This window comes from Colobus angolensis, unplaced genomic scaffold (genome assembly GCF_000951035.1).
Source record: "Colobus angolensis palliatus isolate OR3802 unplaced genomic scaffold, Cang.pa_1.0 Scaffold18, whole genome shotgun sequence".
Taxonomy (NCBI): domain Eukaryota; kingdom Metazoa; phylum Chordata; class Mammalia; order Primates; family Cercopithecidae; genus Colobus; species Colobus angolensis.
In genome coordinates, this window is record NW_012114932.1 from 3,203,963 (window position 1) to 3,215,123 (window position 11,161).

The 11,161-nt window shown below is 47.9% G+C and overlaps 1 protein-coding gene across 1 annotated transcript in view; it reads right to left on the reverse strand.

Moving 5' to 3' along the window:
* Positions 1-2,057: 2,057 nt before the first annotated feature.
* ARIH2 (ariadne RBR E3 ubiquitin protein ligase 2) overlaps positions 2,058-11,161 on the reverse strand; it is an 84,513-nt gene continuing 75,409 nt past the window's right edge. Inside the window, exons 11-15 of the mRNA XM_011939313.1 lie at positions 7,977-8,128; positions 7,120-7,263; positions 5,851-5,919; positions 4,628-4,711; positions 2,058-4,405 (exon numbers count right to left, since the gene is read on the reverse strand). Of these exons, the coding sequence (XP_011794703.1) occupies positions 4,334-4,405; positions 4,628-4,711; positions 5,851-5,919; positions 7,120-7,263; positions 7,977-8,128 (521 nt within the window). The 3' untranslated portion in view covers positions 2,058-4,333. The remainder of the gene's footprint in view (positions 4,406-4,627; positions 4,712-5,850; positions 5,920-7,119; positions 7,264-7,976; positions 8,129-11,161) is intronic.

Consider the following 11,161-nt stretch of genomic DNA (forward strand, 5'->3'; position numbering starts at 1 on the left):
TTTTTTTTGAGATGGAGTCTCGCTCTGTTGTGCCCAGGCTGGAGTGCAGTGGTGCAATCTCAGCTCACTGCAACCTCTGCCTCCTGGGTTCAAGCTATTCCCCTGCCACAGCCTCCAGAGTAGCTGAGATTACAGGCACCCACCACCACGTCTGGCTAATTTTTTGTTTATTTTAGCAGAGACAGGGTTTCACCATGTTGGTCAGGCTGGTCTCAAACTCCTGACCACAGGTGATCCGCCCCCCTCGGCCTCCCAAAGTGCTGGGATTAGACATGAGCCACCATGCCCGGATTGTTTTTAAGACAGTGTCTTGCTCTGTCACCCAGACTGGAGTGCAGTGGTGTGATCACGGCTTACTGCTGCACCTATCCCCGAGGTCCAAGCAATCCTCCTAGCTCAGCTTCCCAAGTAGCTGGGATTACAGGTGTGCAGCACCACACCCAGCTGATTTTTATTTATTTTTGTAGGAAGAGGTCTCCCTATGTCATCCAGGCTGGTCATGAACTCCTGGGGCTCAAGCAGTTCTCCAGTCTCAGCCTCCTGAAGTGCTGGAATTATAGGCGTGAGCCACCACGCGAGTCCCCTAGCTCTCATTTTAAGTGGCTGTGTAATGTGGATGACAGCACCTACCTCAAGTGGCTGCTGTGAGGACTAAATGGGTATGTTCTCAGTTAATGTTAATGTGATTGTCTTGTGAGGTCCCACTTCTATCCCTTTCTATCCCACCCCAAGCAGAGCCCATTATACAGGAGATGCTCAGATGCTTATTGTGTGGACCCCTGTGGGCTACATGGAAAATCCCTCCTCTTGACTTTGCTAGAAGGTGCTATCTTGTCTCTTTTTAGGATTGCCAAGGCTATGGTACCAAGGCCATAGTACCCTGGCCCCAGTGGTCTGCAGGAGTGGCCCTGAGCATGGGTGGTCCTTCGCTCCTGGCCTTGCTGCTCCAGTACAAACATTCATTAGTGGACTGGGCGCAGTGGCTCATGCCTGTAATCCCAGCACTTTGGGAGGCCAAGGCAGGAAGACAGCTTGAACTCAGGAGTTTGAGACCAGTCTGGGCAACATGGCAAGACCCTGTCTCTACAAAAAAATATAAAAATTAGGAGAGCAAGGTAGCACACACTAGTCCCAGCTACTCGGGAGGCTGAAGCAGAATGATGTTTGAGCCCAGGAGTGGAGGCTGCAGTGAGCAGAGATCATGCCACTATTCTACAGTCTGGGCGATAGAGCGAGACTATCTCAAAACAAAAACCATTCACTAGTCATCAATTCCTTCTGTGTCCCCCATGGACCGGAAGCTCCTGGAAGGTAGAGCACATGAATCACTTGCATACCACTGTATGCCCAGGTGCCAAGCATAGGGCTTGGCACACCTGAGGTCCACAGGAAGAGCTGCGGAGTTCAGACTGGCAATGTATGAGGTCTGTTCTAGCCACAGGTGTCCTGTGCTTGTTGCCCACAGCTATGGAGCTTCCACTCTACCCCTGAGCTACTTAACCACTGACACTATTGCCACTTCTGACACCACAAATGTGGACCCCTTAATCAATCCAAACCCCATTTCCTGTCCTTCACCCTTGAGATCAGACTCTACACTTGTTTCTGCCCCAAGTTGTCTCTTCACAACCCTTAGGGCTCCCGTGAAGCTAGAGTTTGCCCTGCCATACTCCACAGCCCTACATTCCCATGTCTACTTTGGAGGAGTCCAGAGGTCTCAGAATGGGGGGGGGGGGGTGGGACATTTATTTCAGTACCCTACCACAACCCTGGGATCTGTTTTTGATGGGGAATGATTCAGCCTGTACCCAGGGAAGGAGAGGAGAGCTGAAAACTGCCAGGATTTTCTACTTCATTCCCACAGGGATCACTTACAGGTGCCCTCTCCCCTAACAGCCAGAAAGGGAAAACAAGAGCTGAGTTTGGTCACTGGGGCCTCCCCAGCCCTCTGGAAGAAGGGGCTGACTGATAGGAAGGCACTCCTCTGGTGTTCACTGGCCAGACCCCTGTGGGCTCAGAAGACTACCTAGACCCCATGAAGAAACACTCCGGACACATTTTTATAATCAGAAACTTACAGTTTATTGTGAATAAACCACTCAACTTTGAGCAGATGACATTGCCTCAATTAACTTTTTCTTTGAAGAAAAACAAAGAGATATGGTAAATTCATGAAAATACTGTGTCCTTTCTCTTCTACCCTTTGTAGGGCAGAAAAATTCTGCCTGACCTTTCCCATCTTCCTGATAATGTTGACAAACAACAGCCACTGGGGGCACAGGAGGGGACTACACAGGCCAAGAGCTACAGGCTACAGTCTGAGCACAGAAAACCCTGCAGCCCCAGCATCCAGGGCCACAGCTGGACACAAGTGCAGAATGTGGCAGCCCTGCAGCCCAGACAATGCCTAGGGTGTGATTTAGGGTGCAGAGCTGCAACTCAGATCCTGTGCCATGGCAGTATCACAGGAAGGACTTGATGGAGAGGTAAAGGCTCCAGAGGCCAGGGTATTTATTCCTTGTGCCAATACAGCATTCACACCTGACCTCCAGGTCCTGCAGCAGGTACTCTCCTCGTTCAGTTAGCGCCCCCACTGTTCCATTCTGGGTTCATCCGCTATACTCCTAATTTGTTCTCCCAATCCACCCCACAGTCTCTCCCTTGCTGGGGACAACACAGGAAGAGACAAAACCTGGGGAAGGAGAAAGGGAACCTGCAACCAGCCATGGACCTCATGATTCCATGAGTCACAGCTATCCTGTGTCTTTAAGAATGACTGTTTTATAGCTTACATGGTACCTGGGAAATTGCTGACTTGCAGGTGAAATGTATGAATACCAAATAATTTCTATCATAATATTCACAGATCTCTGTATCAGCTCTCCCTGGAGGTCAAGCAGGCGTGGGAGAGTATAGACTGCTCTGCCTGCCCTAGAGTGGAAGCATTGAACAAAGCCACAAAAGTCCCAGAGATCACAGATCTAACTTTTCAATGGCCCACAGGACCAGGTTCAGGACAGGTAGGACACCAGGCAAACCACTTGTTCCCTTGCACTTCACTGTGCAAAAACTGGTCTGTTCCTCTGGCCAGACCCTTCTTAGTACAGGATCTGGGACCACAAACCAAGGAGTCCCATGGCCTTGGACTCCCAGACCCTAGGATGGTATCCCTCTGACAGCTGGAACCAGGCAAGGGGGAATACACCTCAGCCTCAGAGCAGCCTCTGGACACGCTCCAGGTAACATGAGAATAACCTGTGAAAACGTGGTCCCCGTGCCAGAAAGGCCAGTGCCCTAGGGAAGGCTATCCTGAATTCTGACCCTGATGTTTGCCAAAGGAGAGTGCAGCAAGACAGTGTCAGGTTTGGTCAAATGTGACCCTGCTCAGAGCTATACCACTTGAATACTGGCACAAAAGAAAGGACCAAGGTAAAGCAAATTTATTTGGGAGGAACAATTCCCTTCAAAAGTAGATCCCTATCTTTAGGAGACAAAAGGAAATGCTGTGATGAACCTATACCCCCTAGTTTGAGGGGCCACAGGCCCACCCCCATTCTGCTGTGGACTCTAGCCTCAGTAGCCAGATCCAGGTAAACCTCAGTTTCAAGAACAAAGGTGAGCCACAGACATGCAGCACCACCAGAGACAACAACACCCTGTGGCAAGAAGACCATGTTCTGAACTGTCTCCGTACCGCCATGGTAAGGCAGGAGGCACGTTGTGACTCCTTGTGCTCTGTGCCCACTGCACAGGCCAGTTTAATTCCCTACCATCTGCCACCCATGCTCTTCCTTTGGGACTGCAACTCTGGCCAGACAAATGTGAATCTGGAAAGCAGAGGCCCAGGGCCCTCTTGCAGTACAGACATTTTCAGGTGGGTAGGCAGCATATGTTACATTCTAAGTAAAACAGCTAGAGGGTAAAACACTCCAATGCCAATTTATTTTCAAAAAGGGCTCTGTGTTATCCTATAGTTTGCCTTTTTTTTTTTTTTTTGGTATAATTGTACAATCTTTGAAAGTTACATAAGTTGTAATGATCTAATACTATTAATAGCCATTCAGAAAACACTTTCCCTCCCTCCCAACAACCATCCAGGGGGAAACAAAAGTCCTAAAAAGAGGCCAGTTCAACATGGCCTCTACCCTGGTAGAAACAAAAAGTGAAAAGAGAAGAAAACAGAAATCAACTAAGAAGTGTTGCCAGTGTCTCTCAGGAGTGGGGCCCTGGCTGTCGCCTGGGGTCATGAAAGGCAGAGCCTGCAGCATGCAGTACGGCAGCCGGGAGACCTTGCGGCCACATCTTCCTCACCCCGGCATATCCACATCCCAACTTAGGTGTCATGGAAATCTTTCAGCAGGGTTCTCCTCCGCTGCTCCGCTATATGCATCTGGTTCTCCAAGTCCTGCATCAGAGAAACAAGGTGTATGCTTGCATGGCCCAGGCCTGGGAGCAAGGAGTAGCCAAAGCCACAAACACCCTCCAGGACCTCTAAGGAGTAAAAAACACTGCCCTTCCCATTCTTAGCAGCAGCTTCCAGTGCACAAGCCAACAACCCTGTCACCTATTACCAGGTCAGTCCTCCTTTACCTGCAATATAGAATCCAAGAGAACAGTAGGCACTTACCCCTCTGTCATAGCTGTCTGCACGCTCCACTTTCCATGAGAGGTTTTCGATCTCAGCCTCCAGCTGAGCCTGCTGGTATTCAAACTGCATAGGCAGAGCAGGAGGGTCAAAAGGTGAGTGGGCTGTGGCTGGGGCAGGGCCTGTACACGGGGTGGGCACACGCAGCACCTCAGGCTCAAGAACTACAGACAATCCTGATACTGTCCTCAGAAAGTAGTGTTATTCCCTGTGCCCAGAGCCAGAATCCAAACAAAAGGCTATCCAAACAGCAAGGCCACACTCACCCTCCACCCCTAAAAGGTCCACTCCACCCTCCACACTCCCAAAGGAAGGGGAAGAATTTAAGTCACTAAAGAGAACACTCCCAACATGAAAGGGAATGGATACTGTAAAAAATAAGTCAAAAGAATATACTCAGACACTATCACTTCATTTTTTTCAGTCCTTCTGCAAATCAAGAGCCTTAAAAATACTCAAACTTAGTAATTATACATCTAAGAAGATACAGCTTTACGCACAAAAATGTTCCTCAATGTACTACTTATAGTAGCCAAACAAAGAATAAATGTCCCAAGTGATGCTACAATCATGTAATGACACATTTATGCAACCATTAACAAAATGGTATTTACCAGGCAGGTAAATCATAACAGTTGTAACAATAAACTTTATAACAATAAAATGTTGTTATATATTCACAATATTAATTTTAAAAGGCTGGAAAATGCTGACAGTGGTACTTTCTTTCTGGACAATGTAAATGCTTTTCTGTTTTCCAGCATTTAAACAAAAATGTGAATTACTAGTTTATTAACATTTATTGTTACTGGTAGTAACAATAAATTCATATTCAAATTCAACTCTAAGATGAAGAATTAAGGTATAAAACAGTCAAATATATCTTAAGGACATGCATGCTCAATATCCCTCCCAAGCATGGGCACTAGTGGCCTCCCACTGGCCACAGACCTTTTTAGCCAATTGCCCTTTAAATACAGTTGTTCAGAGGATTAGGTGCATGTGTCTTACATTACACAAAATAACAGCACCTGAGATGTATTTTGGAGGTGCCCAGAGTAGAAGTGGAATTTTGCAATTAGAGTTTTGTTTTAACTTTGCCCTCCCAATGACCAGGGTCTGGTCCTCACTCTCCTGCAAAGTGCTGGTAGAGAAGGGCACCTTTGAGGCTAACAGGACAGAGTAGAAAAATTGCTTTGCCTTACCAGCTTCTTTCTGGGTCCGGACTCCATGTAATATGCATATGGGTAGGTGTACTGCAGGGTGTATCGACACTGCAACAGGAGAGAAGGGACCTGTGTCTGTGATTCTAAGCTACCTGCATCTCAGGTGGCTCTTACAGTTCCTACCCTTCACATGCAAATCAGCTTAGCTCTATAGGTATGGGCCTGAAAGAAATGATACTAAGCCAAATAGAGATGAATTGTGAAAAGATATGGGGAAAAAACAAACAAACAACAATGGTCACAGAAGACCCAGTTTCTTTTACAAAGTGATTACCAGCAGCTGCCTCAACAGCTTTCCCTCTTGAGTAGGACATCAGAGTCAACACATCTATCTCAATGCTTAGCCAAAGACAACTTTTTTTTTTTTTTTGAAACAAGGTTTCATTCTGACGCCCAGGCTGGTGTGCAGTGGTGCGATCCCCACTCACTGCAAACTCTGCCTCCCAGACTCAAGCGATCCTCCCACCTCAGCCTTCCAAGTAGCCAGGACTACAGGTGTGCATCACCACACCAGGCGAATTTTTGTATTTTTTTGTAGAGACAGGGTTTTCTCATGTTGCCCAGGCTGGTCTCAAACTCCTGGGCTCAAGCAATCCACCTGCTTTGCCCTTCCAAAGTGCTGGGATCATAGGCGTGAGACACTGCACCCTGCCCAACCTTTTTTTTTTTTTCCCTTGAGACAGAGTCTTGCTTTGTCACCCAGACTGGAGTGCAATGATCTCAGCTCACTGCAGCCTCCAACTCCTAGGTTCAAGCGATTCTCGTGCCTCAGCCTCCCAAGTAGCTGGAACTACAGGCATGCGCCCCCATGCCTAGCTAACTTTTGTAGTTTTAGTAGAGACGGGGTTTCACCATGTTGGTCAGGCTGGTCTCAAACTCCTGACCTCAAGTGATCCGCCCACCTCGGCTTCCCAAAGTGCTGGGATTACAGGGGTGAGCCACCACGCCTGGCCCTTCAATCTTTTATTTTCCTTTGAGTGATGCATACACAGGACAAAAGGAGAAGAAAAGTGCTCTAGTTTTCCCTGCAGGCAGAGGCAGTGCAACACTCTTATAAATCCCCTGGACATCCAGCAGAGGACTGGGTCCTTGATGGGCACAGCACATGAAGATGTGGATCCACAAGCAGAAGCATGAAAGGCTGCACAGGGTGCTAAAATACCCTCTTTCAACAGGGCTTCCCACCTTCAGAGGTTGTGACAGAGCCAGGCACTGGACCAGGGATAGGATGAGTGAAGTGGTAGATACCTTGGCCAAGAGCTTGGCAGCATTCTGTAGGTACTGCCAGTCGATCCATGTCCCCAGATTGTTCATGACCCTCTCCTGAATCTTCTCGTGAATCCGCTGGTATGTCTGTGCCTCAAGCTGCAAGCTTTTGTTGTGGTTTTCCCACTACAGGACACAGAAGGGGAAAACCACACGAGTCCCACGAAGGTGCAGAGGTCTACACAGGAGTTCAGGATAGACACCCTGCTGGCAGGACATGGCCACAGACTCCTCTAACTTATTCCCCAAAGTGCAAGAGCAGGTCTTCTTCAGTCCATCCTTCTAACCTGTCCAGAACAGCTGTATGCCTGCCAGATCACTCTACCCTTCTGGGGCAATGGGACTCCAGCCCTGACGACTATGCAAAGCTAGGCCCCTGATGGTCTACTGTGATTAGAGACCATTATGCATGGTGCTCTTTGGGCTTCTGAAGGGCTCCCTGGGAGAAACTGCTTTCCAAATCTGACTACTAAGATGATACTATGGGAACAGATTGTGAGGACAGAAAGAAAAAAATAAATAAAAATTAAAAACGTTGAAAAAAAGAAAAAAAAAAAGATGGCACTAGATGGAAAAGACTGTCTGATGGCCCCTCATTGTCCTTCAATCCATCATTCAACCAAAGTCAGTACCAGGTCCTTCCCAGTTGGCTGGAGATATACCCTATAGAGCTTGAAAGGCACATCTATAGAGGGATACCCAGGGATACTGCAGGAGCTCCATTCACTGACTTCTATGTGCACAGGCTGGCTCTGTCTACCAGTCCCCTGGGAATCCCACCAGCAGGCCAAGTGGAAGAAGCCTACCCTGTAGGGGAAGGTACAGGAGAGGACACCTACCCTCTCGAAGTAGAATAAGTACTTCTTGAGGGCTTCCCTCGCCTGGGCTTGTTGGCTCTGGTTCACAATGTCAGGATTCTCCTTGTAACGACTACACTCATAGTATTCACTGCCATGAGTCTTCCAATCTCCTAGACACATCCAGCAGAAGTCTGTGCAGAACAGAGGAAGAGTCATTTACATCTACAAGACAACTCCACTTTCCTCTATAGGCAGAGGAGACAGTCAGTCAGATCCTGCTCCCAAAGGGGTCACCGGAACAGAACTTCCCAAGGGGACCTCTTTCCTGAAGGAATGCGCACCTCTCATCCCTGTCACATCCTACTGTCCTTGTAGTCTGTACTTGCTGATAGGAACAAAAGCCTATGGATAATTTCTATTCCATGAGCACATGTGCCATGTGCTTTATTAATCTAACATAGGCAGATGCTGACCGTACAGACTACTGGTCTGCTATGTCAATGCCACTGTGAGAAGCAGGAACTTGTCCAACTGAGGCCCACCTGACTGTCTAAATGCACATCATCAGCACAAACTGACCTCCCTACTGCTTCCTACCCTCACACTTGTCCTAGAAAGATTTTTGTATATGAAGCTAAGAATAAAGGCTTTTCCCCTTTTTCTTCTATTTTAAAGAACACATTTCTTATTTTTCTTTTTTTTTTGAGACGAATTCTCACTCTGTCACCCAGGCTGGAGTGCAGTGGCACGATCTCAGCTTACTGCAACCTCTGCATTCCAGGTTCAAGCGATTCACTTGCCTCAGCCTCCCGAGTAACTGGGATGACAGGTGCCCGCCAACACATCTGGGTAATTTTTGTATTTTTAGTAGAGATGGAGTTTCACCATGTTGGCTAGGCTAGTCTCGAACCCCCAGTGTTCAGTGATCTGCCCATCTCTGCCTCTCAAAGTGCTGGGATTACAGGCATGAGCCACTTCCCCTGACAAATAATACATTTCCATAAAACCTAGAGCTATCCAATGGTTCATAATCAGAACTATGATTCTGCTTTCGTGGTAGCTCACACCTGTAATCCCAGTACTCTGGGAGGCCAAGGCAGGTGGAACACCTGAGGTCAGGAATTTGAGACCAGCCTGGCCAACATGGTGAAACCCCCATCTCTATTTAAAAAAAATACATATATATATATATATACACACACACAAAAATTAGCCAGGTGTGGTGGCACGTGCCAGTAGCTACTTGGGAGGCTGAAGCACGAGAACTGATTGAACCTTCAGGGCGGAGACTGAGCCAAGATTGCACCACTGCACTCCAGCCTGGGTGACAGAGCGAGACCTTGTCTCAAAAAAAAAAAAAAAAAAAATCCCCTATATGTTCAAAGATTCATTGTTAGATGCTCAAAGAATTATTGCAGTCTAATGGAGAGAAGCCAACCACAGTTTTGTTGGATGAACAATGGCCTGTTGATATTCTGCATTCCATGAGCACATGGGCTATGTGCCTTGTTATATCTGTGTCAAGGCTGCTACGAGAAGCAAAACTTGTCTAAGTGAGGTCCTCCTGGTTGACTAGAACACACATTGTGTGTTCTAATAATACCTTATGCGATTTTATATCTGGCCTATTCTGCCTCTTCCAGAGACCCTGACAGGGTAACTCCTGTTTCTCAGGATTCAATCTCCTGGGATAACTTGGCTTACTGACTTACCAAAAAATGAGGCTGAATCATTTTAGGGAAGCCAAAGCAAAACCCGGAGACCCAGAGGTTGTTCCATTTCTCTCATGGGAGCCTTCACCTAATAGTGGCAACACTGCCCTCTCCTTAATTAGCTAGGTGTGCTTGCTACCATTTTAAACAATACAGGCCGGGCGTGGTGGCTCACACCTGTAATCCAAGCACTTTGGGAGGCCAAAGCAGGCTAATCACGAGGTCAGAGTTCAAGACCAGCCTGGCCAACATGGTGAAACCACGTCTCTAACAAAAACACAAAAAATTAGCTGGGTATAGTGGCGGGCACCTATAATCTCAGCTACTTGGGAGGCTGAGGCAGGAGAATTGCTTGAACCCAGGAGGCGGAGGTTGCAGTGAGCCGAGATTGCACCACTGCACTCTACCCCCGGCGACAGAGTGAGACTCCATCAAAAATTAGCTGAGTGCGGAGGCATGTGACTGCAATTCCAGCTACTCCAGAGGCCCAGCAAGGACAATTGCTTGAATCTCAGAGGTGGAGGTTGCAGTGAGCCGAGATCGCGCCACTGCACTCAGCCTGGGTGACAGAGCGAGACTCCGTCTCGAAAAAAACAAAAAACAAACAAACAAAAAAACCACCACATTCCTTAGGGTTGCCCATATAGGTGATATAAATATACAGTAAAGAAAGAGATGGCAGTTTTTTTTGAGATGGAGTCTCACTCTATCGCCCAGGCTGGAGTTCAGTGGCACAATCTTGGTTCACTATGACCTCTACCTCCTGGGTTCAAGCGATTCTTGTGAGATGGCAGTTAATTCTGGGTGTCAAGGAATATGGACACCCATGGGGCTTCTTAGGCACTAGAAATGTGGTGGGTGCTGGGGTGTTTGTCATTATTCCTTAAACTCTGTGTGTCTTTTGCATTGTTCTAAGTGTATGATACACTTCTCTCTCCGATATATACAAAGAAAAAGAGGAGGAAAGTGTGTGGCCCCGCTGGGCACGCTGGCTCAAGCCTGTAATCCCAGCACTTTGAGAGGCCGAGGCGGGTGGATCATGAGGTCAGGAGATCGAGACCATCCTGGCTAACATGGTGAAACCCCGTCTCTACTAAAAATACAAAAAGAAATTAGCCGGGCGTGGTGGTGGGCGCCTGTAGTCCCAACTACCCCAGAGGCTAAGGCGGGAGAATGGCGTGAACCCGGGAGACGGAGCTTGCAATGAGCTGAGATCGCGCCACTGCACTCCAGCCTGGGCGACAGAGCTTCTCTGTCTCCAAAAAAAAAAAAAAGAGCACGGCCCCACAGAAATATGTCACTAGCCATGGCCTATCTTCATTCGGCACTGCAGAGTCAATTTTACTGTCTAAGTCCCTGCCATGACCACTCTGATTAAGAGGGCTCCTGGGGCCGGGCACGGTGGCTCACACCTGTAATCCCAGCACTTTGGGAGGTCAAGGCAGGCAGATTGCCTGAGGTCAGAAGTTCGAGACCAGCCTGGACAACATGGTGAAACCCCATCTATACTAA